Source organism: Hippocampus bargibanti, linkage group LG15 (assembly GCF_051943395.1).
Source record: "Hippocampus bargibanti isolate YZ-2025 linkage group LG15, ASM5194339v1, whole genome shotgun sequence".
Taxonomy (NCBI): Eukaryota; Metazoa; Chordata; class Actinopteri; order Syngnathiformes; family Syngnathidae; genus Hippocampus; species Hippocampus bargibanti.
In genome coordinates this window covers 10,521,008-10,543,332 of record NC_142748.1, presented here as the reverse complement: position 1 = coordinate 10,543,332, position 22,325 = coordinate 10,521,008, and the positions used below count along the sequence as shown (strand labels likewise).

General features: G+C 46.2%; 2 protein-coding genes across 2 annotated transcripts; one reads left to right on the top strand and one right to left on the bottom strand.

The window, feature by feature from the left end:
- Positions 1 to 1,038: 1,038 nt before the first annotated feature.
- LOC148887790 (tumor necrosis factor receptor superfamily member 16-like) lies at positions 1,039 to 12,724 on the top strand. The gene is made up of 6 exons (XM_089015940.1): positions 1,039 to 1,255; positions 4,151 to 4,292; positions 6,121 to 6,483; positions 9,495 to 9,741; positions 9,830 to 9,996; positions 10,678 to 12,724. The coding sequence occupies exons 1-6, from the start codon at positions 1,202 to 1,204 to the stop codon at positions 11,010 to 11,012; spliced, it is 1,308 nt and encodes a 435-aa protein (XP_088872066.1). The 5' UTR covers positions 1,039 to 1,201; the 3' UTR covers positions 11,013 to 12,724.
- Positions 12,725 to 17,445: 4,721 nt separating this feature from the next.
- spop (speckle type BTB/POZ protein) lies at positions 17,446 to 21,911 on the bottom strand. Its single transcript, XM_089015998.1, has 10 exons — positions 21,822 to 21,911; positions 20,971 to 21,147; positions 20,784 to 20,905; positions 20,556 to 20,707; positions 20,219 to 20,346; positions 19,986 to 20,163; positions 19,845 to 19,900; positions 19,372 to 19,494; positions 18,639 to 18,781; positions 17,446 to 18,558 (listed from the first exon to the last, which is right to left on the bottom strand). The coding sequence occupies exons 2-10, from the start codon at positions 21,046 to 21,048 to the stop codon at positions 18,414 to 18,416; spliced, it is 1,125 nt and encodes a 374-aa protein (XP_088872124.1). The 5' UTR covers positions 21,049 to 21,147; positions 21,822 to 21,911; the 3' UTR covers positions 17,446 to 18,413.
- Positions 21,912 to 22,325: the final 414 nt, after the last annotated feature.

Genomic DNA, 22,325 nt, shown 5'->3' with positions numbered 1-22,325 from the left:
TGTCCAAAATGATGTTCCAGTAGCATCACACTGGGCGTGTATGAGTGAGTGGTCGCAGCGTATCTATCAAGCATATCTCCATGTCCCGAGATGGGTGCATAATGACTGCATTGAGAGCCAAAATGGCCCCAGGCGCATTTTGTTCATTTCAACTGTGTTTCCTCATATCTAATCAATACAAAAGACTCACTGATAAAAGGCACATCAGAAGAAGAAAATAAAATAATAAAAAAGCATGAAAGCCACCATGAATTCAGATTCTCAAATGACACTAAACGCTTTTGTCATTTGAGCCACCATGACAACTTCCCCCAATTTTAATCAATGTATTTAATGCATTAAAAAGTAATGAAATGAGGCCACACGCATACCTTGGCCCAACAGGACTACTCACCTGGAACGAAATCTGAGAGGGGGACCACCCGGACTTTGCCCGCCACGTCTTGACAGATGGCCATGTAATGCGAGTCATAGCTATCTAGTTTTGGGGCACAGTCGCCATCTTACTGAACTACGTGAAGTGAGTTGGTGCTTTCCTGTGCCTGACCTTTGAGGCCGTCAACCGCCAAAAAACCCGCAAAAACTGGTTGCCGTTATTCACAGAAAAGAACAGTTCAGATCTGTGGGTACGCAGAGGATGAGTGCAGGTGTTGAGGGGGGGAACCCATGAGGCAGGTCCCCATTTCTAGTTCGGAACAAGTAGGTGTGTGTATTTTGCAATGGGGACATTCAGAAAGTCGGTTCCCCTTTGACCTTGTTGTCAAAAGCAGTAAGAAGATTTCGGATCTGTGGACAAATGGAGGATGAGTGCAGGTGTTGAGGGAACCCATGAGGCTTGTCCCCATTCCTAGTTAAAAACAAGTAGCGGTGTGTAGTTTGCGGCGGGGACATTGAGAAAGTTGGTTCCCCTTATAACCCAGTTCTCAAAAGCAGTGTGTATGTGTGCAATGTGTGTGCGTGTGTGTGTGTTCATGAAGTAGGCGTGTCCAAGAGAGAGGAAGGCTTGGAGCTGCAAGCCGCTGTCACAAGAGCAGAGAGCGCTCAAAGCGCAAACATCCGACACCCCCTACCAACCCCTCCTTAAGCGGAAGCCGCACACTGACAGCGTTAAAAGGACGGCTTCTTTTTCAAAACAAGCATGGCCGCCCGGTCCATTGCGCTGGGAAACCTGTGAGCGCCTCAAGCGTCCCCGTTTGAGAAGATGGGAAGGGCTGACGGGATGAAGATGATTTTGGTCACAATTCTGCTGGGACAGGTGAGGAGCGTTTGAGTGACAGTCGATCAACTCTGGCTTTTTTTTATTATTGTCGTGTGTTGAAGTTGGGAAAAGTCGTCAGAGGGCGCAGAAGCTGCACTGGCTGGAATTATTATATTATTCGGGTGTGTGCGTGTGTATATTTGTATCTTAAATTAATTCATGACCAAAATGGCCATTTCACAGTCAGATCAGAACATTGTCATCAAATGGTGAGTAGGTTTAACTGTATTTTATTTGAATGTTCCGATGACCATTTTGGGTGAGTAGATAGATGGATGGATGGAACTATGACTTTGGGTATTTTAGTTCATGTCAGATCAGGTCAATAAAGGTAAATCCAATCCAATCAGAGCATTGCTGTTGTTGTAAAGGCAATCAAACCTCTGAAGATGGAGGACACTGATTCCCTGTGGCGACCCCCGAAGAAGATATATCAATATACAGGTAACATCCAACTTACGACCGCGTTCCGTTCCGACCAAATGGTGGCAAGTCAAAATGGTCGTAAGTTGAAATACATTCAAAATGTTGAATAGAGACTCGGAGGCTAAATGACTGGCAAACTCCCCCCCTGTGGTGCCATCACACGGTCGATTGCTGTGCGAGAGTGACATGCTGGCTGGCTGGCCAAAATTGTTGCACGCGTTGCCGGCCTGTTAGCGTGTTGCAATGACAGGCGTAGAATTAAAATGTTAAAAATAGGGCCAGGAGGTCGTGGTCGTAAGTTGAGCCGGTGGTAAATCGGATGTTACCTGTATATATGCAGATGAAATGCGGTGTCGCACATGCTTCCCATTCAACATGTTTGGCTTTTATGTGGGTGATATCAATAATTGATTTCAAAGACATGTCATGTAGGTATTAAGATGAAGACAACTTGGTCGTAAGTAGAGACCCCAAGAGCTAAATTGCAATGATCTCGAATTGCAAGCGCTCTCCAAGCCTCCACGTTACGTTACACGCGTGACCCCGTCGTTAACGTGTTTTTGCAACATCGGCTGCGCTTTTGTGACCCGCGGCAAAAGGATCACGGGCGAGTCAAATGTCAAGACCCTCCCTCAGTTTAGCGAAAAGGTTCCTCCGCGGCTTAGTGGGGATACAAACGTTTCCTCGCTGCGTCACATGTGACGGATTGGTCAGAGTTTTTTTTACGCACTCTGACTCGAGACATGCAATATTGATCATGCATCCGTACGTTGGATGCACGATTGGATTGAAAACAGCTGGCGGCGGACGCAGCGCTAATGGTTTAACAAGCGCTGACAGCCCAAGGCCGGAGGTTAAGTGCCTCCAACTGCAGCATTAGTCAGATTGGTCCGAGGCCAGGTCAAGACGTCCAGACGCACCCACGCGCTTACATTTCCGAGAATCCCATTCAAAGAAATGTGCCTTTCTGTCAATCATCCACAGTCGTGATTGTTGACAAAATATCGTGACTCGCTAACCTTGCGCGAGGCTCTGATGTTGGGATTGAGGTTGGAAAAATTAAAAGCGTTCTGGGACTTGGCGTCCTTCCAAAGCTGTCACTCAAATATCCGCAAACAGGTTTTTTCACATGCGAGGCCTTTGACGGGAGGGTGCCGACAGTTCACTCGTCCGTGTCGTCGTTAGCGATTCGTGGGTTTGACAAACAAATGGGGCGGGACTCAATCTCAACAAAGGGAGTTTGGACCAAGATCTGTGTCGTCTTTTGCTTAAATTGAAATTACGTGTTTCCGCACACAAATTTGGAAAGGTCTCCGTTACAATGTAAAAAACAGTGCATGTACACACACATATTCCTCTTTCAAAGGTTTTGTGAGGTCCGGATAACTCCAGATAAGAAGTGAGGACCACCGATGCTGATAAATTTAGAGAAGAACTCGTGTTACATTTGAACACTAAATGTCACCCCATTTCCCACTTCAGCTTCTTTAAAAACAAATAAATAAAAAGTGGACTTGAAACTGAAATAACAGCAGTAATGAGGCTTCTGAATGGCTACATTCAAAGTCCTCACCCCTGTAGTGAATTTGGTTAAAATATCGTTTTACTTTTTGTGGTATTAACCTTTTCCTCTCATTAACCACACACACATACACACATAAACACACACAGTGAGTAAAAAGTGTGTGTATCCAAGTGAAATGAAAATACACACCAAAAAATCATTTTGGGTGATTTGTGAGGACCTCTCTAAAACTTTAACAGATGCATATATAGACCCTCTAGAAGCCTTTAGAATGAAAAACTTGTGAGTAGCCTCCAAAAGGTCCTCACATGTCAAAAATGTCCTCACTACGTATTGTATAAACTGTTAGTGGTGCTCACAAGACTAGTTATGCAAACACACACACTTTCTAGTGACCCAAACTGTTTTGTTCATTCCAATGGGGACCACGCCAAACATAGTAACCCAAACAAATACACATGACCTACCAGCTGACTCACAGGTGCCCTCGAGGGGTGTGGGGGGGTGCACGGGGGGTAACTTTTGATGTTCTGTTGACAACATTCCGTACACACCTTAAATTTGACGAATTATGACCACTCGCTTACACGAGACATTAACGTGCACACACAAGCATCCGCGTAGACACTTTGTGAAAGTGAAGTGAGGCTTTTACGAGGGCGTGCATCAAAGTCAGTCGTCAATACAGTAGAGTCAAAAGAAAAAAGAAAAAAAAAGAGGATGAATAAATGAAGAGAATGGCTGGTCCTTTGGCCTCATGAGCCAGATGGCCGTTGCATCTTTTATCAAGGTTGGCCCAGGAGAACAAGTTGCGCTCCCAAAAAGCGCACACGCGTGCATCGTAGAGAACGTACGTGACCCGCAATCATGTCAAAAACACACGACCGTTCGAGAAAGCCCGAATCAAGCTCTGTTTGATGGATTGTTGTGATGATTGACAGGTGGGCGCGGCGGAGCCAAAGGAGGATTGCCTATCGGGCCAGTACACCACCGACGGGAAATGCTGCAAGCAGTGTCCGCCGGGCGAGGGTGTCGTCAAGCCGTGCGGAGCCACGCAACCCGTGTGCACGCCGTGCCTGGATAGTGAGCAACACGCATGATCATGGAAAACATACATAGATGCAAACGGAATGTCAGCATCGAGGTTATTGTCATGATTAAAAGGGCTCCGATTCATTCAAAGTAGGACGAGAGAGGTCCCACGGCATTAAAAGTAAGGGGGGTGTACACTTTTGCAAACCACCACTCGCCCGTTCATTCAGACTTCCCTTCCGAAGTCTTGCTTTCTGTATAGTTTTATAATAATAATCATAATACATTTCATTTCTAAGCGCCTTTCAAAACTCACAAGGACACTTTACAGTCACAGAATATTTTTTCTGTAGGTGAGCAGCGGCTGCCACACGCGCCAGCGTTCTCACTCAACCCGGAAGTAATATAAAATGATCATCATTACACAACAACAATAATAATAATAATAATAATAATATTCAATCGAAAACGCCACGTCGGCCATTTTGAATGAATTTCGACTTACGACCGTTTTGTCGGAACGGAACTCGACTGGGCATTTTTAGGCTATCAAAAAAAGTACATCCTTGGAACAGACAGGCGATTGGTCGCTTAAATAGCAAATGCTTGATGATGTTTGTTAGCATTAGCGCTAAGCTAATGGTTGATGACATTTTCTCAGCAAAAAGAGGGTCAAGAATGCAAAAATGACGCATCAGTCGCGCCCAATTAGCGATTGCATGGCCAGGATGCCTTTCGAGCGCCTCAAAGCCGAATTATGAAAGCGTTATGATAACGCAGCCCCTCTCGGCGGCGGCGGCGGAGGGAAATCAGCCGGTAATCAGAGCTGCTCCGTCCGTTACCATGTAGGGAGTGAACCTCGACGGAGTTGAGACTTTATGAGCGCAGGGCGGAAGATATCGTCGAAAAACAGACAACAGGGGATTTCTCGGGCAGGCGGACAAATTGAGACAAAGGAGGAAGCGACGCCATCAAGATGGCGGATGAACTCCGGATCAACATCCAACAATCGCAATAAAGATTATTTATATGCTAGTCCGCCTTATCCTGTAAGGTCAAGAGGTCACGTCGGGACCGCAGAGACCAAGACCGGCGGGGGCGCCGGCCCGGTTCCCAGAAAGCGGATCGACCCACTTGGGATAAGGAGGTTCGCTTTTCCGGGTCGTGAGAGAATTTGTTGGGAGGCCGCAGGATAATTTACTGCGCCTCTGGAACTTTTTCCAGAGATGGGAAGTTTTTCCTTAACACCTTGATTTATGGACTCTTTGTTGATTTAAACTCTCCTTGTTGTTGAAATTTCCGCAGTATCTCAAAGTGTCCTACAGGGGGCAATGTTTTTTTCGTGGAGTCAAAAACTGACGCCATCTGTAGCCTTGATCCCTTATTAATGTATTGACGTGCATTATTGATGAACAGCATTATGATAATGGCTCCGAGTGCACTCGGGGAGGAGAAGGCCGAGTTAGCGACGCGTCTGAGTACGTCTGGTAAGCAAGGGGCGACCCCCCTCCGCCTCCTGTAATTCTCCCCTCCTTCCTCTACCACGGATAGCGACCAATCACGTGCGCCTTTAACCGAAGACTGGGGGCGGGGAATAGAGGACAAAAAAAGTTGGCTCCCATTTCCGGCTCCTTGTTAGGAAGTGACTCTCTTGGTTCTCTCGGGAGATCCGGCTCTGAGAACCGGCTCGTTCGCGAACGACACATCACTAACATGCGTGCACAAAGCGCTTACAAATGGGCCCGTTGCATAATTTAGAGGCTTTCCCGCTTCGCTCAACGCCATAAAACATTCAACTAGCGCTCGCCAGAAAACACAATTTCTTTCTTTCTTTCTTTATTGTCAAGATAATAAAAAGGTGACTTTGCTTTGCGTTCAGGCGAAACCTTCTCTGAAAACTTCAGCCACACGGAGCGCTGCCAGCCGTGCACCAAATGCGCGGGGCTCTTCCGCATGGAGACGCCGTGCACCGACGCCAACGACGCCACCTGCGTCTGCAACTACGGCTTCTACCTCAACCGACTGTGGCGGCGCTGCGAGCCGTGCACCAAGTGCCCGGCGGGCCAAGGCATGCTGCTCAGCTGCGAGTCGGACCACGACACCGTTTGCGAAGAGTGCGGCGGCGACACCTATTCGGACCAGGAGAGTTCCCGCGAGCCTTGCATCCCCTGCACCAGCTGCGACGAAGGCGACGAGCTGCAGTTGCAGGCCTGCACCGCCCTCACCGACACCGTTTGCCAAGGTACCGCCACCACTTGGCTTTTTTTCCCTCGCGGCGTTCACGTTTCAAGGTCATCCAACGTTAGCGTTAGCGTAATCCAAATCAACAAGCAAATTTCAAGCAAGTCGGGACAAGCCGCCATCTGCGTTGAGCAAGAAAACCAAGGCGGGGCGGGGCCGCCTTGCGCTCAATCGCTAGGCCTTCAGTAGTGCTCCGTCTCAATCATTCTGAAAACAATACAGTGTGATTTACTACAAGTCCAGTAGAGGGTACTGTTAGCCAACTTTTCTGAATGATGACCATTTTTTTTTCTTGAAAAGTCCGTCTTGAAAATGGCTTCACGGGTAAATCTGCAAGCAACTACATTTCTTCTCCTCTGTCAGCCATTTTGGTTTGACAAAACTGCTATGAAACCAACACAACAATATATTTGCTTATAATAATAAATATACGTCTGTGGAAGCTCTCAGTCTCTGAATCCAAAAGCAACTAAAACGGGCGAGACATGACTCGGGTCGGTCGAACCTCAAGTGGACTCGAGGTCACGACCTCAAACGGCGAGCGAGCATATTTGCGCGTGGACGTACGCCCGCAAAGGCTTGTCGTCGACACGCGTGAACTCCATGCGAGCGACACTGCCGCCATTGTTGAACACGGCGACGCGTCTCCACCCAAAGGGTCAATGTTGACAATTTTGATTGAAGGCCCGTCCGACCATCAAGAAGCGAGGCCCCCGGGGGCCCCGCCCGTGTCTTTGTAAGGCACAGCGCTGGATTGTGCGCCACCTCTGACTCAACTGCCATAAAGTCGCCCGTGACGCACACTATCGGTATTGTCGTTTTGAATGGTCGCCCTTGTGGACAAACGACATTTTTGGGAGGTGATGCGGGACACGGGGTGGGCCGGGGGAGGGGCACGACATTTGCGCTCTGGCTCGTGCCAAAATTCCACACGGCGAGTGCCACTTGAACGTCTCGTGTCCGGTCGAGGTCAACCGAGTCGAGGTATTTGGTCACGGTCAAGTAACACTGCAGAAATCCGTCATTTTTGGGTGCTCATTTGACCTGGTGAGGATAGTTTTGGGAGATGGGGTCACCCCCCCCCCCCAAAAAAAAAAAAGTCCCTGCAAAGCACCAAAGGACAGGTGCTGAAAAAGGCGCCACGCTCGATAAAATGGATGATAGCAAATAGATAGATAGCCAGGTAGCCAGTTAGCAATATAGCGCTTGGGTTGGAGGCCAATGTGATATTCCGGTAATTTCACACACAATTTTGTACTTGTAAATACAGATGTTGTTTTTTTCAATAAAGTTGATGGACAGGCAAGACCCGCCAAGGGGGAGGGGCCAAACATCCATGAGCAGACTATCTCTTCTGATCCAAAGACCCTTTTTGTGCGTGTGTGCGTGTGTTCCACTTTGACATGCGAAGATGAGATGGATGCCGAGATGGGAGGTGATAACGCAGATAAACGAATCAAAGAACATAACCGGGCGGACTGGACATCAAGCCGATTGAGTTACCGCCTCTGAAAGGCGACTTTGGAAAGCAGAGAGCATCCAAAAATGAGCCTCGACGATTGTTTCTAAAGAAAACGTCTGTTCAAAAAGGCAGTAAAATGTGAAGAAGGAGTTGGAGGGGGGCGGTAAGGGGGTAGTGGGGGGTTTTGCGCTATCGAGCGAGACAAAGAGGATCTTTGTCAGGGAGCGAGCGGTGTCTCCTTTCCTGTGGGCTCAAAGACAGAGATGGTGAAATGGGAGGGAGGCAAATCAATACTTTCAAGCAAAACGCGCGCACACGCCCCGTCGAGCCGTCTGAGACACCGCCACAACCAACGTGTCAACAAGTCACAATGGCGACTTGGATTGGATTGGATGTACTGTTATTCGTCTCGCAGTGCAGAAATTTACATTGCACAGCAGCAAAGTTATGAAAGGAAGAGGAAAGGGGAAAAAAGAAGTAGAAAAACAAAATACAGGAGCTGCTGAAAAGGCAGCCAGTCTCACGGCGCCATCTTGAAGTCAAAATACAAAAAAAAAAAAAGAAATCAATATCGTTCAGAAGGTTTCTTCTGACGTTTCGCTTCTTATCCAAGAGGCTTCGTCAGCGAACTCAAATTTGCTGGTAATTTTGGCCCTATATATATCCCTACTGTCCACACAAAGCAGTACAGATGACGGCTGAAGAAACCTTCTCATCGATGGACCACTCCTGTACGACTGAGCGCTTACACAGACATAAATAACAAATAATATGACAACACAAAGACGCAGAGAGTCATTCATTCTTCATCACTTGCTGTACCCTCTTTCTGACATGAAGCAGTTCTAGATGAAAGCAGACTTTGAAGTCAGAATTCACTTTTGATTAAAGCCAGATAGCTACATAGCTAATAGATAGGTAGCCAGCGAGACAATATAGCTAGCTCAAGATCTTTTTAGCTAGCGTTTCTAGCGCTAGCTAGCAAGATATCTATATCTATGTATTTATTTAATTACAGTAGTGAAATTGGCTTTCTTTTTGCAATATAGCTATTTAGCTCGCTGGCTATTGGCTAGCTTTCTATCTATTTGAGTTACTGAGTTAACGCTGTGCTCACCCACAGAAAAAAAATATCTTGTGACTGTAAAGTGACCTTGAGAGTTTTGAAAGGTGTTTAGAAATGAAATGGATTATTATTATTCAAATAAAATGAGAATCATGCCGACCGTCTGCTTTTTTTGTTTGTTGTTGGTTGGCCCAAAACCTCTTGGGTCCAAGTGATCTTTGGGAAATCAATCCTGCGGCTCTTTAGCGCAAGATTGATTGCGTGTTGCATTTCACTTTCCAAATTCCGGCTAAAAGCTAGCCCGCGCGCCATCCATCTCAATAACATTGGAAATGTTTTTGCTTCGTCAGGGCACTCAGACGCTCTCCCAAGGTGGCCCCCCACACCTACTTCCCCCCACCCCGTTCCTCGCCATGACTTCCTGTTTTCGGTCCCGTTGAATAACAGTCCAGGAAGTGACGCTACTCTTTGCCCCCCCTCACAGCGCTGTACCCCTCTGTGTCACCGACGCCCTTCACCGAGCCCGCCTACGACGACTTCCCCATCGACGACCCGCCGTCGGACGGGCCGACGGACAGCGGCGCCGCCGAGGCCGCCGCCACCACCGTTGTGGACGACGGCGACATCCACGAGCGCATCTACAAGAGCCTGAACGACAAGCTCATCCCCGTTTACTGTTCGGTCATGGCGGCCATCTTGGTCGCTATCGTGGCATTTGTTGTCTTTAAGAGGTGAGCGGGGGGGGCCTTCAATTTAGGTGTTCAGGTCCCCCTTAGACATATAACACCCCCCCCCCCCCCCCATCATCTGTCCGCGTAGGTGGAACAGTTGCAAGCAGAACAAGCAGCAGGCCAACAACAGCACGTCCAACCAGAACCAGAACCAGACGTCGTCACCCGAGGGCGAAAAACTGCACAGCGACAGCGGCATCTCGGTGGACAGTCAGAGTCTGCAGGAGCAGCTGGGCCAGACCCAAATGCACACGGGTGAGCCACGCCGCCTCACAACACAGCTAGCTAGTTAGCTAGCTAGCTATCCCGAATTTGAGACCACAATAATAATAATAATAATAATAATAATAATAATACATTTCATTTCTAAGCGCCTTTCAAAACTCTCAAGGTCACTTTCCAGTCACTGGATAAGTTTTTTTCCTGTGGGTGAGCAGCGGCAGCCACACGCGCCAGCGTTCACTCAACCCGGAAGTAACTCAAATAGATAGCAAGCTAGATAGATAGCGAATATATAGCTAATAGCTAGCGAATAGATAGCTATGAGCCAGCAAATAGATGTCTAATACCTAGCGAATAGATAGCTAGCTAGCTAATAGCTCGCAAGCTAAATAGCTCATAGATACAGTAGCTGGCTAAATAGATACATAGCCAGCTAGATGAATAGATGGCTAATACCTAGCAAATAGATAGCTAATAACTCGCGAATAGATTGCTAATAGCTAGCTAGCCATATAGCTAATAGATACAGTAGCTAGCTAAATAGCTAGATAGCCAGCTACATGAATAGAGGGCTAATACCTAGCAAATAGATAGCTAATACCTAGCGAATAGATAGCTAATAGCTAGCTAGCTATATAGCTAATAGATACAGTAGCTAGCTAATTAGCTAGATAGCCAGCTAATAGATTTTCACAGGTCCATTTGCCGTTCCAGCGGTGACGATGGACGAGGACCCGAGCCTCCTGCTGCCTCTGCACACCCAAGACAAAGTGGAGCAGCTGCTGTTTAACGGCGAAAGCGACGCCGAGGACGATTGGCGCAACCTGGCCGGCCTGCTGGGCTACGAGGAGGAACGCGTAGCCGCCTTCCGCCAGGACCCCCGCCCGGTGCGGGCGCTCCTTTCCGACTGGGCCGGCAAAGACGGCGCTAGCGTGGACGCCCTGCGCGCGGCCTTGCGCAAGATCAACCGCCACGACGTGGCCCAGAGTTTGCCGCTCGGCACCAAAACCACCGCTAACGCCAACGCCACCGCCACCTCGGTGGTGTAGCCGACAAGTTTTGCCTTTTGCCACCTTTTCGCCAACAACAAGTGATTCAAGAATCCAAGCCATCCTTGACAAGCACTGTTATTTACATGTTCGCCTCTTCTGGTTGCGTTGAAAAATGGCCGCCTTCCGGCAAGGGGGGATGTCTGGCACCTCGCAAGCATGACACGCACATTTGAGATTATTGTAGGATTCAAAATAAAAGGGGGCGGAATTGTTTAAAAAAAACGGTAATTCGTTGCTATACCACAAGAGGGAGCCCCACCTGTCTCTCTCCCCGTTTGCTACGATCCTTATTATTTGCGTTTATAATAATAATAATAATAATAATAATAATAATACATTTGATTTCTAGGCGCCTTTGAAAACTCTCATGGTCACTTTACAGTCACAGGATCAGTTTTCTGCTGGTGAGCAGCGGCAGCCACATGCGCCACCGTTCACTCAACCCGGAATAACTCAAATAGATAGAAAATAATAGATAACTAATAGATAGATAGTGAGCTAGTTAGATAGCGAATAGATAGCAAATAGATAGATAGCTAGGTAGCCAGCTAGCTAGTTAGCTAGCGAATAGATAGCAAATAGCTAGGTAGCCAGCTAACTAGTTAGATATCGAAAAAAATAGAAAATAATAATAAAAGAAGAAGAAGAAGAAGAAGAAGAGTTGATTTCTAAGCGCCTTTCAAAATTCTCAAGGTCACTTTACAGTCACAGGATCAGTTTTTCTGCTGGTGAGCAGCGGCAGCCACATGCGCCAGCGTTCACTTAACCCGGAATAACTAAAAATAGATAGAAAGTTAGCTAGCTAGCTGATAGTTAACTAATAGCATTCGTGGAATAGCCCCAATTTAATTTCACAACCTCTTTGTCAAGACAAAAATATCCATCCCGCCATTTTAAACATGGCGTTACCGAAGCCCAGTTGTGAGGTTATATCGATATCTACAAATAAACACCGAATTCTTGCCATTCAGTATTAAAGGTGATTTAATGTTAAAATAAATCCTTTTGATTGTATTTTTTGGTTCATGTTGCCCCCCCCCCCCACCTCCCTCAGCGTTCTTTCTCAGGGTATCGCCAACCTTCGAGCGATGCAACAATCATGGCGGCGGATGTCCATTATTCTGCCCATAGACCAATTCCAAGCACATATTTACTCGTTTTTTTTTTTGTTAATTTCGTTAAGTTTATTTTTATGTATCAATTTGAAGGAGCTAATATTATTGTTATTGAAATGAAGGTATTCACACTCGTTTTTCATGTCGCTCGCTCGATTGTAGCACTGTTTTCGTTTGCGTGTTTTGCATCACAAGTGCCTGGTCACCATTTCAGGGCTTCTCCTTTTTGTTGGGACATTTTTTTTTGGTAGCAAAAAATAGATTTGATTGATTTTTTTAAAGAGCAATGTACAAATTGAAATATTGGGAGGATAAAACAACCAGACTCCCGTACGTTTACGACAACTTTCAAGAGTGGCTAACGTTAGGACACTTAATTCTGAGCAGTATTTTGGACTTGGATAGAGCGGTCGCTGAAATGAGCGGTCGCCCCCCCTCCCCGACGTTCCTCATATCTACTAACAGGCTGTATTGTACTTTAATGTGAATTTCCAAGCTTCTTGGACCCTAATAAAAGGTCACGAACCCGGTTCGAGGATTCATGAACGGCCACAAATGTAACAGCATGCTGTCCAAATAAAACATTCAAAATGGTTGGCTAGTTTTATTGTTGATGAGAATGTCATGATACGAAATATTTATTAATAATAATAATAATACATTTCATTTCTAATCGCCTTTCAAAACTCTTAGGTCACTTTACAGTCACAGGATAAGTTTTTCTGTGGGTGAGCAGCGGCAACCACACGCGCCAGCTCAACCCGGAAGTAACTTTGATAGAAAGCTAGCTAGATAATATATAGCTAACAGATAGCTAGCTAGGCCTTCACTTAACCCGTAACTCAGATAGACTGTACAGTATATATATTTTTTGTTCAATGGACATTGTACTGCTTCTTCTCGTGGGCTAGCTTTGCCCATAACAATATGTCATTCGTCGCTGAGGATAAAGAATGGATGCCCTTGAGTACTGCTATAGCCAGTCAACATGTGATCGAATAACAACACCATGTGTTAGCCCGTGTCTAGCATTTTGCACGCTTCAGATGGAGAGCCATCTGTCAAAATGCTATCGCTAACCATGGTGAAGTTTGACCCGAATGTGCCGAAACTTCCCTGCGGGGCGTCATCCGAGCTAAACGGGAGTCCCGCGGGTTCTAAGGTGACGGGAAAAAAAAGGTCGTTCACACTTGAGGCATGCAGTCCGGGTCCAAGATAATAAACAATCCGTCAAGTCAATGAAGCGCGTGCGGAAATACGAGAAGCTAATGAGGCATGAAATCGCACACGCTGTTCACAGTCGCCCCCCGCGACTTGCGTGTTATTCAAAAAAACGCCGTGGGCTGAAGTCAGACTTAAGTAGCGACAGCGCAGACCGTGTCGGAAGTTAATCCGGGTCCAAACGGGAAACACATTCCCATTTTAAGTGACCCCAACCTCCAGCAGGTTCAATGCCAAGTCATCGGAAAATCAAGTTGCGATACTGTCCAGTGCCACAAGAGGGTGCCGAGTAGCACATTTTGAGAATGGCAGCGTTATTTGAGCCAACATCTTGGATTTGAACAGTGGCGGGCAGTGGATTCCATCGCTAGTTCGCCATCTGAATCAATCCAGAGAAGGCTTTGCAGGCCTTGACGATCCGCCACTGGATTCAAAAAACAACATGGAAAAACATGCCCTCGTTCTACAAGCGGAAAAGTGATCCGATCTCTTTACGAGCTTTGTCACGTTGATTGACGCGGCGCTATTTAGTCTTCAGATCACCTCTGGGATGAAACAGGAAAGACGACTCCCCGAGGATGCTGGGAAAAAGCGCCAGGTTGTGAAGATCGTCGCTGAAGGACAAGGTGGCGGACGAAATAACACCCGGAGTTTTCTTTGGCTCACACTGAAAATTCGGTCCGCCTACGCTGAAGTGAGAACGAATGGGATATTTTGCTGTGACAAAGCGCTAACATGGACAATTATCCTATACGGGAAATAAAGCAGTCACAAAGATAGTATGGAATATCACTTTGATGGCAGTGAGGTTTTCCATGCATTCCGCAATAAAAAGCCACCACGTGCACCATCTGCACACATAAATAGGCTGATTTTCACGATGCGGGAAAGAACCCGCATAGTTTATGAGCGCGGTTCAAAGTGTCGTTGCGCCATGCTGCGGTCAAAAGCCCAGACCAGTGCCCTTGTGGATTTCCTGATCTTTTTTCCTTCTTTTTAAAAGGCCACGCATCTGCATTCAACAGATAAAAATGTGGATTTGCAGTACCCACACTTTTGCCACGTGGTTTTCATTTTTCTATCTTTCTACTCGCTATTCATTATAAACAAACAATTGGAACTAAATCGGAACAGCACCACTCTGCCGCCTAGTGGACACCCCTTGAATTGCACCTCATTAAAAATATGAATTCCGTGTCGTTTGTGCATTTTTTTTACACGATTAAAATATCCTGCAGGCCTGATCAAACCTCCTTGGGGGCCGGTTCAGGACCGCAGGCCGTATGTTTGACACCCCTGGTCAAGTACTTGCAATTTCAGAGGTGGAAAAAAAAGTCATGCGTACCTAATAGTACAGTGAGAAAAAAGCCTACTAGAACATCTAAAAGCCATATTCCCAGTTAAGACCGGTGTGGGGGGGGGGCTCAATTATGCAACCGCATGGACTGGTTACTTTTTACTACACTGTGAGACCCAATTAAAGCATTCCACATTTGGAATGTTCTGCGGCGCGACGACGGGTGTTCGGCGGTGATCGTTTAGTTTGTGGCGGATTTGCGGGTGGGAGGGGCGGGAAAAACAACCCTTGGTTTGTCGCGGGTTGTCCTACGTCAAGAAGGCTTTTTTATAACTAACTGATCTTTATGTGAAGCCACATCAAGTCGAAATCGTTTGCGTTCAGGCCTGCTCTCCAGATGCCCCCCCCCCCCCCCCCCCCCATCCCAAAAAAACTGTTTTGAATGCAAGCATGGCAAGACCAAGGTATTTTCCCATGTGTGTGTTAACAAATTTCACACACACACACACACACACACACACACACACACACACACCACCTGAGGCGCAATGCGTTGCTGCGACTTGTCTGTGGGTGGTGTATGCAAAAATCACAGAGGGAAGGAGATCCGACCTGTGAGTCGCAGGTGAAGAAGGATTTGTCACGAGGCCAAAGACGCGCCCCAAAATTCTAGTTATTTCCAGTCCAATGGCACCCTCTAGTGGACGTGTGCTAAATCACACCACATTGGCAGCTGTGGAGATTCAAACATAGCACTACTGAAGGCCTAGACACTATTGAAGGTCTCGAAGTGACACGCACGGCCTGCCACTGGGGTCAAAGCGGGATGGATGGGGACCCCCTCCCTGGCCCCCTGCGTAGTCCACTTCAATTGCATTGATCTCTTAGCATCAATAGATTTGAACATTTAGTATGTTAGCCATGACAATTTCAATTGGATTTCACATGAAAGACCCCTCCTAACCCAAACCTGCCCCCCCGCCCGCCTCTTCCAAAGACACCAAGAGCAGATTAAGTTAGGAGCGATCGGCCGGCCAATTTATCTCATATGCTCGGCGATACAGATCTAATTTCAGCCTCTCAGTACCACAAACAGGAAGGAGAAGCCCGTCGATAAACAGCCCGTGGCCGCTCTGGGGTGGGGGGGGGGGGTGCTGTTAGGAAAGACAACATGATCACATTGGAGAAAGTGTGGGGGGGGGGTTACTGTCCATGGCAAACTATATCAACCTCTAATTCCTGTCATGAACCTAATTAGGATTTAGCAAATTAGCTTAAAAGCATCGGACGGAAAGGGAGAATACTCAGGGATGAGCCTCACCCAGACTTGAAAATAAATTAGTGTTTACTAATGTATACATTGCATATTTGGGAACTAATATTGAGGGGGTCTATGCAAACACACATATTTAGAAGCAAAAAAAAGCATTGAAACTGCATCATATAATGGAAGAAAAACAGAAAATCATCACAGATCATGAGATGTCAAATCTGAGTGTCGAAATGTGAGTTTCAGATGTAAAACTGAGAAAATGGAGGTCAAACATGCATGAGGCGAAGTGAACCCGAGCGCAAAGCGCTCCTGGGAATTGATGATGAGGAACTGGGATCGAACCCACTAAGATTGAAACATCTTGTTCGCGTCAACATGCTGTCACTCAACTTTGCGTTTTGGTACCTTCTTTCTTCAACGTTGGAGCGATAATACGGGCTTCGGTTTTCCTTCTTCGTGTCCATCAGCAGTCCAATCAAAAACATTACTATCGGGGAGGGGGGCGTGTTTTGTTAGAATATGACCCACCACATGTGGATTCATTTAAATTGATATTTCTATTTTTCTTTAGTTTGCAAAGCTTGTAGCCTTTAGCATTTATTTCTCAGGAAATGTTTGACCTCTATTGGGATTTTTATTTATTGTTAGAAATAAAGTACAGTTTTACCAAATGACAGCGGTTTATTTACTTTAATTCTCAGCACTGTCAGTGATATTCACTTGTTTTAAATTCGAATTGAGTCAGAATTAATTTTTTGGCTCTGGATTGCATAGTTACTTGTTACACTTTTTACACTTTTTAAATTTTAAACGAAACTTTTTATTGTGTAACGTTGCTTCTTCGTCCACATTTAAATTTGTTTTCCTTGTCTTATTCGTGGTTGATTATAGACCGTTTCGCCGCTTGGATGAGTGCCACGCCGCCCTCTGTTGTCGCGGAATGGGATAGCATGACGTCGTGTTAACTTTAGCTCGCAGGCTTGCTTTCGTCAATTACTCCCGGTGCAAATATACGTCGCTTGAAAAAAAGATTACATTTCCAGTCTGCCGCTTTCAAAAGCGCAAATATCGCCTCCAGCCAAATTGTCAGAGTGCATTTACGAAAAACGAACCTTGCTGCGGTGCATCTGTTGCTGCAAACTCCAAAGGCAACTGTGTTTTGGTCATCATTTTCACTCCAAATCAGCCGCGGTTAATCAATATCTGCATTCTTATGCACACTTAAAATAAAAGCAATTTAAAGACGATGAAACAAATTAACTTTACATGAGTTTAAATGAGAAAAAAGGGGCGGACTTACTCCTTCATTGGATTTTGACTTGAACGTGCAATCAGCCGTTGTGCGTCACGCTACTGCTCTCTGCTGTTCACTATGAACAACGGCAAAAAAGCCTCCGAGAACCGCTTTAGATTAAAAAAAAAGAAATATTAATATGAGGAGAAATTATATGGCGGTTCAAAACAAATTATTTGTAGTTCCATGTAAAGTATATTTAAAAAGCAGACACGGTTTGCATTGAATACAAAATAGTTCTGGTTTATTCTTTCGGGAACAAAAAAAAAATGGCAACAACTCAGTGTCACTTCTCATAAAGCAACGATATCTACAGGTAATAAACAATAATGGTTCTTTCTTTATTCAATGAGCACTTTTGCAAAGAAAGAACAATTTGGATGTTTTGTGGGTTTTTTCTTTCACATTCCGGTCACATTTGAACATTAAAACGTGTTCAATTCATTTTAAATGGCCTGTCAAGAAAAATAATGTTGGAAGTTGATATAAATTCTAAGAAAAAAAGACGAATATTTCAGGGGAGGAAATGCTGCACCGTGCATGCATCGACATGGTTTTGAGCCGGTTGACATCCAGCTGTGTGGCGCTATTCAATGCCCTTCAATTGATTTTGTTTGAAAAATAAAATCATGACAAAAGTCGCCCATAAAGCATCTTTAAAGGGTATCCAGTTAGTTTGTGTGCTTTCCCGACAGTAGTTCAACTTAACTGCTGGCAATGCTTGATTGTTAAGGGGGGGTGGGGGGGTGGATTTTTTTCTTCTTCTTTAGTGCAATTTTCCCACATTTGACTAGCCCTTTGGGTGCCGTTGGTTGCGTGTCGTGTGTCCTCTTCACCAAACACAAATAAGATCAAATGTTCAAGACCTCACGTGCGCTCGCTGTCCGTAAGCAAAAATTCCAGTCTTCACAAATGGGGGCCAAGGGAGGGGGCGGACTGGAAAAAAAATAGAGCGCAACGTTGCACAGCACTAGCCACAGAGGAAAGTGCAGCTTTGTTTTTCTGTAAACGACAAATATCCACTCCCCTGTTCTCCTTCCATCATTAGAAGGGAGTAAAATACAGCAGGTTCTGGATTTTGAAGGGGGGGGGGTGTCAAAAGGGGTTGGAGGCTGTAGGTAGTGTAGTAACAGCAAAAAAAGGGGGGAAAGGTTCTCCATTTTTCTGGGGACATTTGTGCCATGCGTCGAAATGCCCGTTAGGATTGTTTGAGGCGCTTGCGCGGCGGTCCCAGGAAAGGACACTGGGCCGAAGCCAGCGAGCGGTACGCTTCCGCCACCAGGTGAGGATGGGAGGCCACCATGGACTTCCAGCCCGCCGTCTCCATCACCTCCGCCGCGTGGCTGCGAGATGAACAAGATGCCGCATGAGATTCAGACATTGTTTTTTTTTGGGGGGCGGCGGTCGTTTGAGGCCAACTCACTAGTTGATAAAGTCGACCGCTTGCGTTTTGAGCTGGTCGGCGCTGTGCAGGTCAGCCAGGATGAGGATCTCGGCCGCGTTGTCCACCGACAGGCTGGTGCAAAGCGCGTCCTCGCACATGACCTTTAATCTCTCCAGAGCGTACTGAGGAAGAAAAAAAAAAGCAAATTATTCAAATAAACAATGTGATTCTGTATTTATTTGCCAAATTTATCAATGTCGATTTATTGTATTCCTATGTTATTTCCTCTCTCTCTGAAAGTGCCGCGTTTCTTAACTCATTCACTGGCAGACGTGCAAAAATGTGTCCACTCCAGTGCCAGGGTTTTTGTCATTGTCACGAAAATTCTAAGGCCCACAAAATATTGAGTTTTACGACTACATAAACAATCAACGCAGCGTAAGAAACCTTAGACTCTCTTGTTTTATCAGGAAAAAAAATAGTCAATTCCTAAATGATATGGATCTGGAGTTATATGAGCTTGAAATGAGGACCAAAATACAATACACTGCAATACATACATATTGGTTTCTTTAGCGCTTTTAAAAAAAAATGGAAATGCTGCCCCCTTGTGGAAGAGAAAAATATTGCCATAGGCCCTACCCAGCACTTTATCGGCACCCAAAGGAGAAAAAAAACCAAAGCCAAATCCGGGAATGGCACTCTACGTCATATTTATAACAGAGACCCTTCAATTTTCCACCTGGGACGGCATACGGTGAGCTTATCTTACTTTGTCGGCGGCGGCGAGGAGGTCGTCGGCCATCTTGTCAAGGTTGGGAGCTTTGTCGGTGTAAATGAAACACATCATCTCTTTAAAGACGTCGGGCTCCACGTCGTTGATCTCCACCCGGTTCTCAAGAGGGAAGGCAGGAGAAGCAAAAGTCACATACCCACATTTCTTTATATCTAGCTAGCTATCTATTAGCTATATGGCTAGCTAGCTAGCTAGCTATTTCAGTCAGGAAACATATAAGCTATCAAGCTAGCTAGCTATCGAGCTATCTATTGGCTATCTGGCTATCTATTAGCTGGCTAGCTGGCTTTCTTAGCTATCTATTAGCTAGCTCTCTATCTTTTTGAGTTATTCTGGGTTGCGAGAACGCTGCCGCTGCTCACCCACAGAAAAACGTATCATGTGACTGTAAAGTGACCTTGAGAGTTTTGAAAGGTGCTGATAAATGAAATGAATTATGATGCCGATACCTTTTTGCTCTCTTCCATCTCGTGTTCAAACATGGCGCTGAACACGGGCGAGCGGGCTGCAATGGAAACAAGGAGGAGACAGACGCGTGTGAGGCTTCCAACAGGGATTTGGCGGGTGGGCGACGGGCGTTGGTCCGCGACCTGCCAGGATGGCTTTGTGGGCTTGGAACTCTTGTCCGGCCACGCACAGGGAACAGTCGGTGAAGCGCGAGTTCTCCCACAAGCCACCGAGCTCGTCGGCCAATCGGCAGTCAGGAACCTTCACCATGTTCATGGTGTTCTGGCCGGAGATGTTGACCGAGTCCTGCACCACGCTCACCTGCCACAAGGCAAAAATCGGATCAAGATTCTTTGCGGGGAGGACGGCAACGTACCTCGCAGAAAAGTGTCAGCTTGTCATCTGGCAGGAGACCGTTGGCTTCATCCAGGAGGAAGTCTCTCCGGATGAACTTTTTAAAGCCCCAATCTTTCCCCTGCACAAAGCGATAGGCCCTCTGGCTTTCTACAAAACAACAACAACAACATATTGTCAAAATTGCTGCTTTGGATCACTGGTGCACAGTTGGTGCTGAAAAAAATACAATGAAACAAAATACCCCGAAGAACCATGAAGACGCGAGAAAAGGTGGTGGGCAGGGTGCGGAGCTAGCTCTAGCTAGTAGATACAACAATAATGATGAAAATACATTTCATTTATAAACTCTTCCTCACCCATGGCTTTAGTCTCCTCGCCTTTGGCGTTGAGGATGGAGAACTTGAACTTGGCTCGGACTTCGGCCTTTGGACAGCTGACCAGCAGCAGGTAGAGAGACAAGTAGTCTTTGCTCTCCTCGTCCAGGCCTTTGGGGTTGACACGCAAACACCTGAAGGAGGGCGATGGAGTGGCGTTAACCTCATGAAAAAAATGCAGCTGACGTGTAAGCAGAGCTGCGCACTCACCACTTCAGCTTGTCATTGGCCCCCGACGAGAACGTGGAGCTCTTGATGACCTCGCCCATCTCTTCGCGGCAGAAGCTGAAGTTGTTGATGGTCCACATGTAGGAAAATTTCACCACTTTGATCTGCACAAAGAGCACAACGTTATGATCTGGTCACGGGTCACCAAAGGTCAATTCTGGGTCATTACCTGGGTGTAGCACCAGCTCTCCGCCACAGGCCCGCTGGACATTTCCGCCGGGGGAGGGGGACTCGGAACTCTTGACATTGCCAGCTTGACGGAAGGTGTTGGTCTCCACGGAAGGAAGAAAATACTCACGGCGCCGTCCAAAAGTCCATCTGCAGCAGAACCGGACGCAGTTCGCCCCTTTATGAAGCACAATAACCACAGCGTCCATCACAAGTCTGTGTAAAATCAGTTTTCAGCTATGCAGTGTTTACTTATTCTAATCTGAGGGGTACAGATTAATTTATTTGACTTTGAGCCCCAAACCAGCATGTCTGAAGTTGGGGGTGCTGGCACATATATTGTAAATTGACCAGCAAAATTAAGATTAATCCCATTCATTTACACACTAGAAATGGCCTGAATTGTGGAGCAGATGTTTGGCACCAACGGAAACTATTCAAGGAGTCTAAATAATGGTTGCACTGGTTCACGCACAGTACATGCAAACTGCAGTCTCGCGCGCGTTTGTTTGTAAGGGTTGACAGCAAGCAAGTAGGCAACCTGCTCACATCAATGCAAGATCTCGTCCCAGATTTGAAAACGGATTTCAACATTTGTGACTATAGGTGAGAGTCGTGAGGAAAGAGCACGAAATGACAAGGGCGACGTTGAAGCATTTCAAACAAGTCAGCAGCACGCGAGCTAACTTCAATCACACGGAAGCTAGCTGCTAGTTAGCCCCCTAGCCAAGACAACCGAAACGCCTCGCAAATCGTACGAATCGCAACACGAGAACACAACGCAAAGGGCTCCTCCTGCGTTGTTTTCAAAGTGTGCGTGTGGCGTTTGGCGTGGCTTATGGACGGGCTCACCTCTCGTTTTAAGATCGTTATCTTTCCGGGACCCTTGTGTTGTTGTTAGCTATTAAGCGGTAGACGTGAACCGTGTGACGTCATCAGGACAGACGTGCCTGTTTGGCCAGCGTCCTTTTTTAAACAAACAAAATTATTACTTTGTTTCGTTGATGTAAAAAATTTAATAACCATGGCTTTATGTTGTCACACGATATGTGAGTGGAAACAATTTGTTGTTTAATATTATTTTTAGACTATAATCGTGTATTAAGACGTAGTGGCTCCCTCCTGTGGTGCGAGAAAGAATTACAAATCTTTGCTTTTCCTTCAATTAGGGACATTTTAAAGACATTATTTGGAATATGAAATAACTTGTGGTTTGCGTGTTCTCCCCGGGCTTGCCTGGGTTCTCTCTGGGTCATCCGGTTTCCTCCCACATTAAAAAAATGCACGGTAGGCTGATTGAACACCCCAAATTGTCCCTGTGTGTTATTTTTAGAGTAAATGGTTGTTTGTGTCTGT

Coding starts and splice junctions, on each gene's coding strand:
- LOC148887790 (XM_089015940.1), top strand. CDS start 1,202: ATGGGAAGGGCTGACGGGATGAAGATGATTTTGGTCACAATTCTGCTG. Junction 1,256..4,150: donor TCACAATTCTGCTGGGACAG/GTGAGGAGCGTT, acceptor GATGATTGACAG/GTGGGCGCGGCGGAGCCAAA. Junction 9,997..10,677: donor CCAGACCCAAATGCACACGG/GTGAGCCACGCC, acceptor TTGCCGTTCCAG/CGGTGACGATGGACGAGGAC.
- spop (XM_089015998.1), bottom strand. CDS start 21,048: ATGTCAAGAGTTCCGAGTCCCCCTCCCCCGGCGGAAATGTCCAGCGGG. Junction 20,906..20,970: donor AGAGCTGGTGCTACACCCAG/GTAATGACCCAG, acceptor CTCTTTGTGCAG/ATCAAAGTGGTGAAATTTTC. Junction 20,708..20,783: donor GCCAATGACAAGCTGAAGTG/GTGAGTGCGCAG, acceptor GCCCTCCTTCAG/GTGTTTGCGTGTCAACCCCA.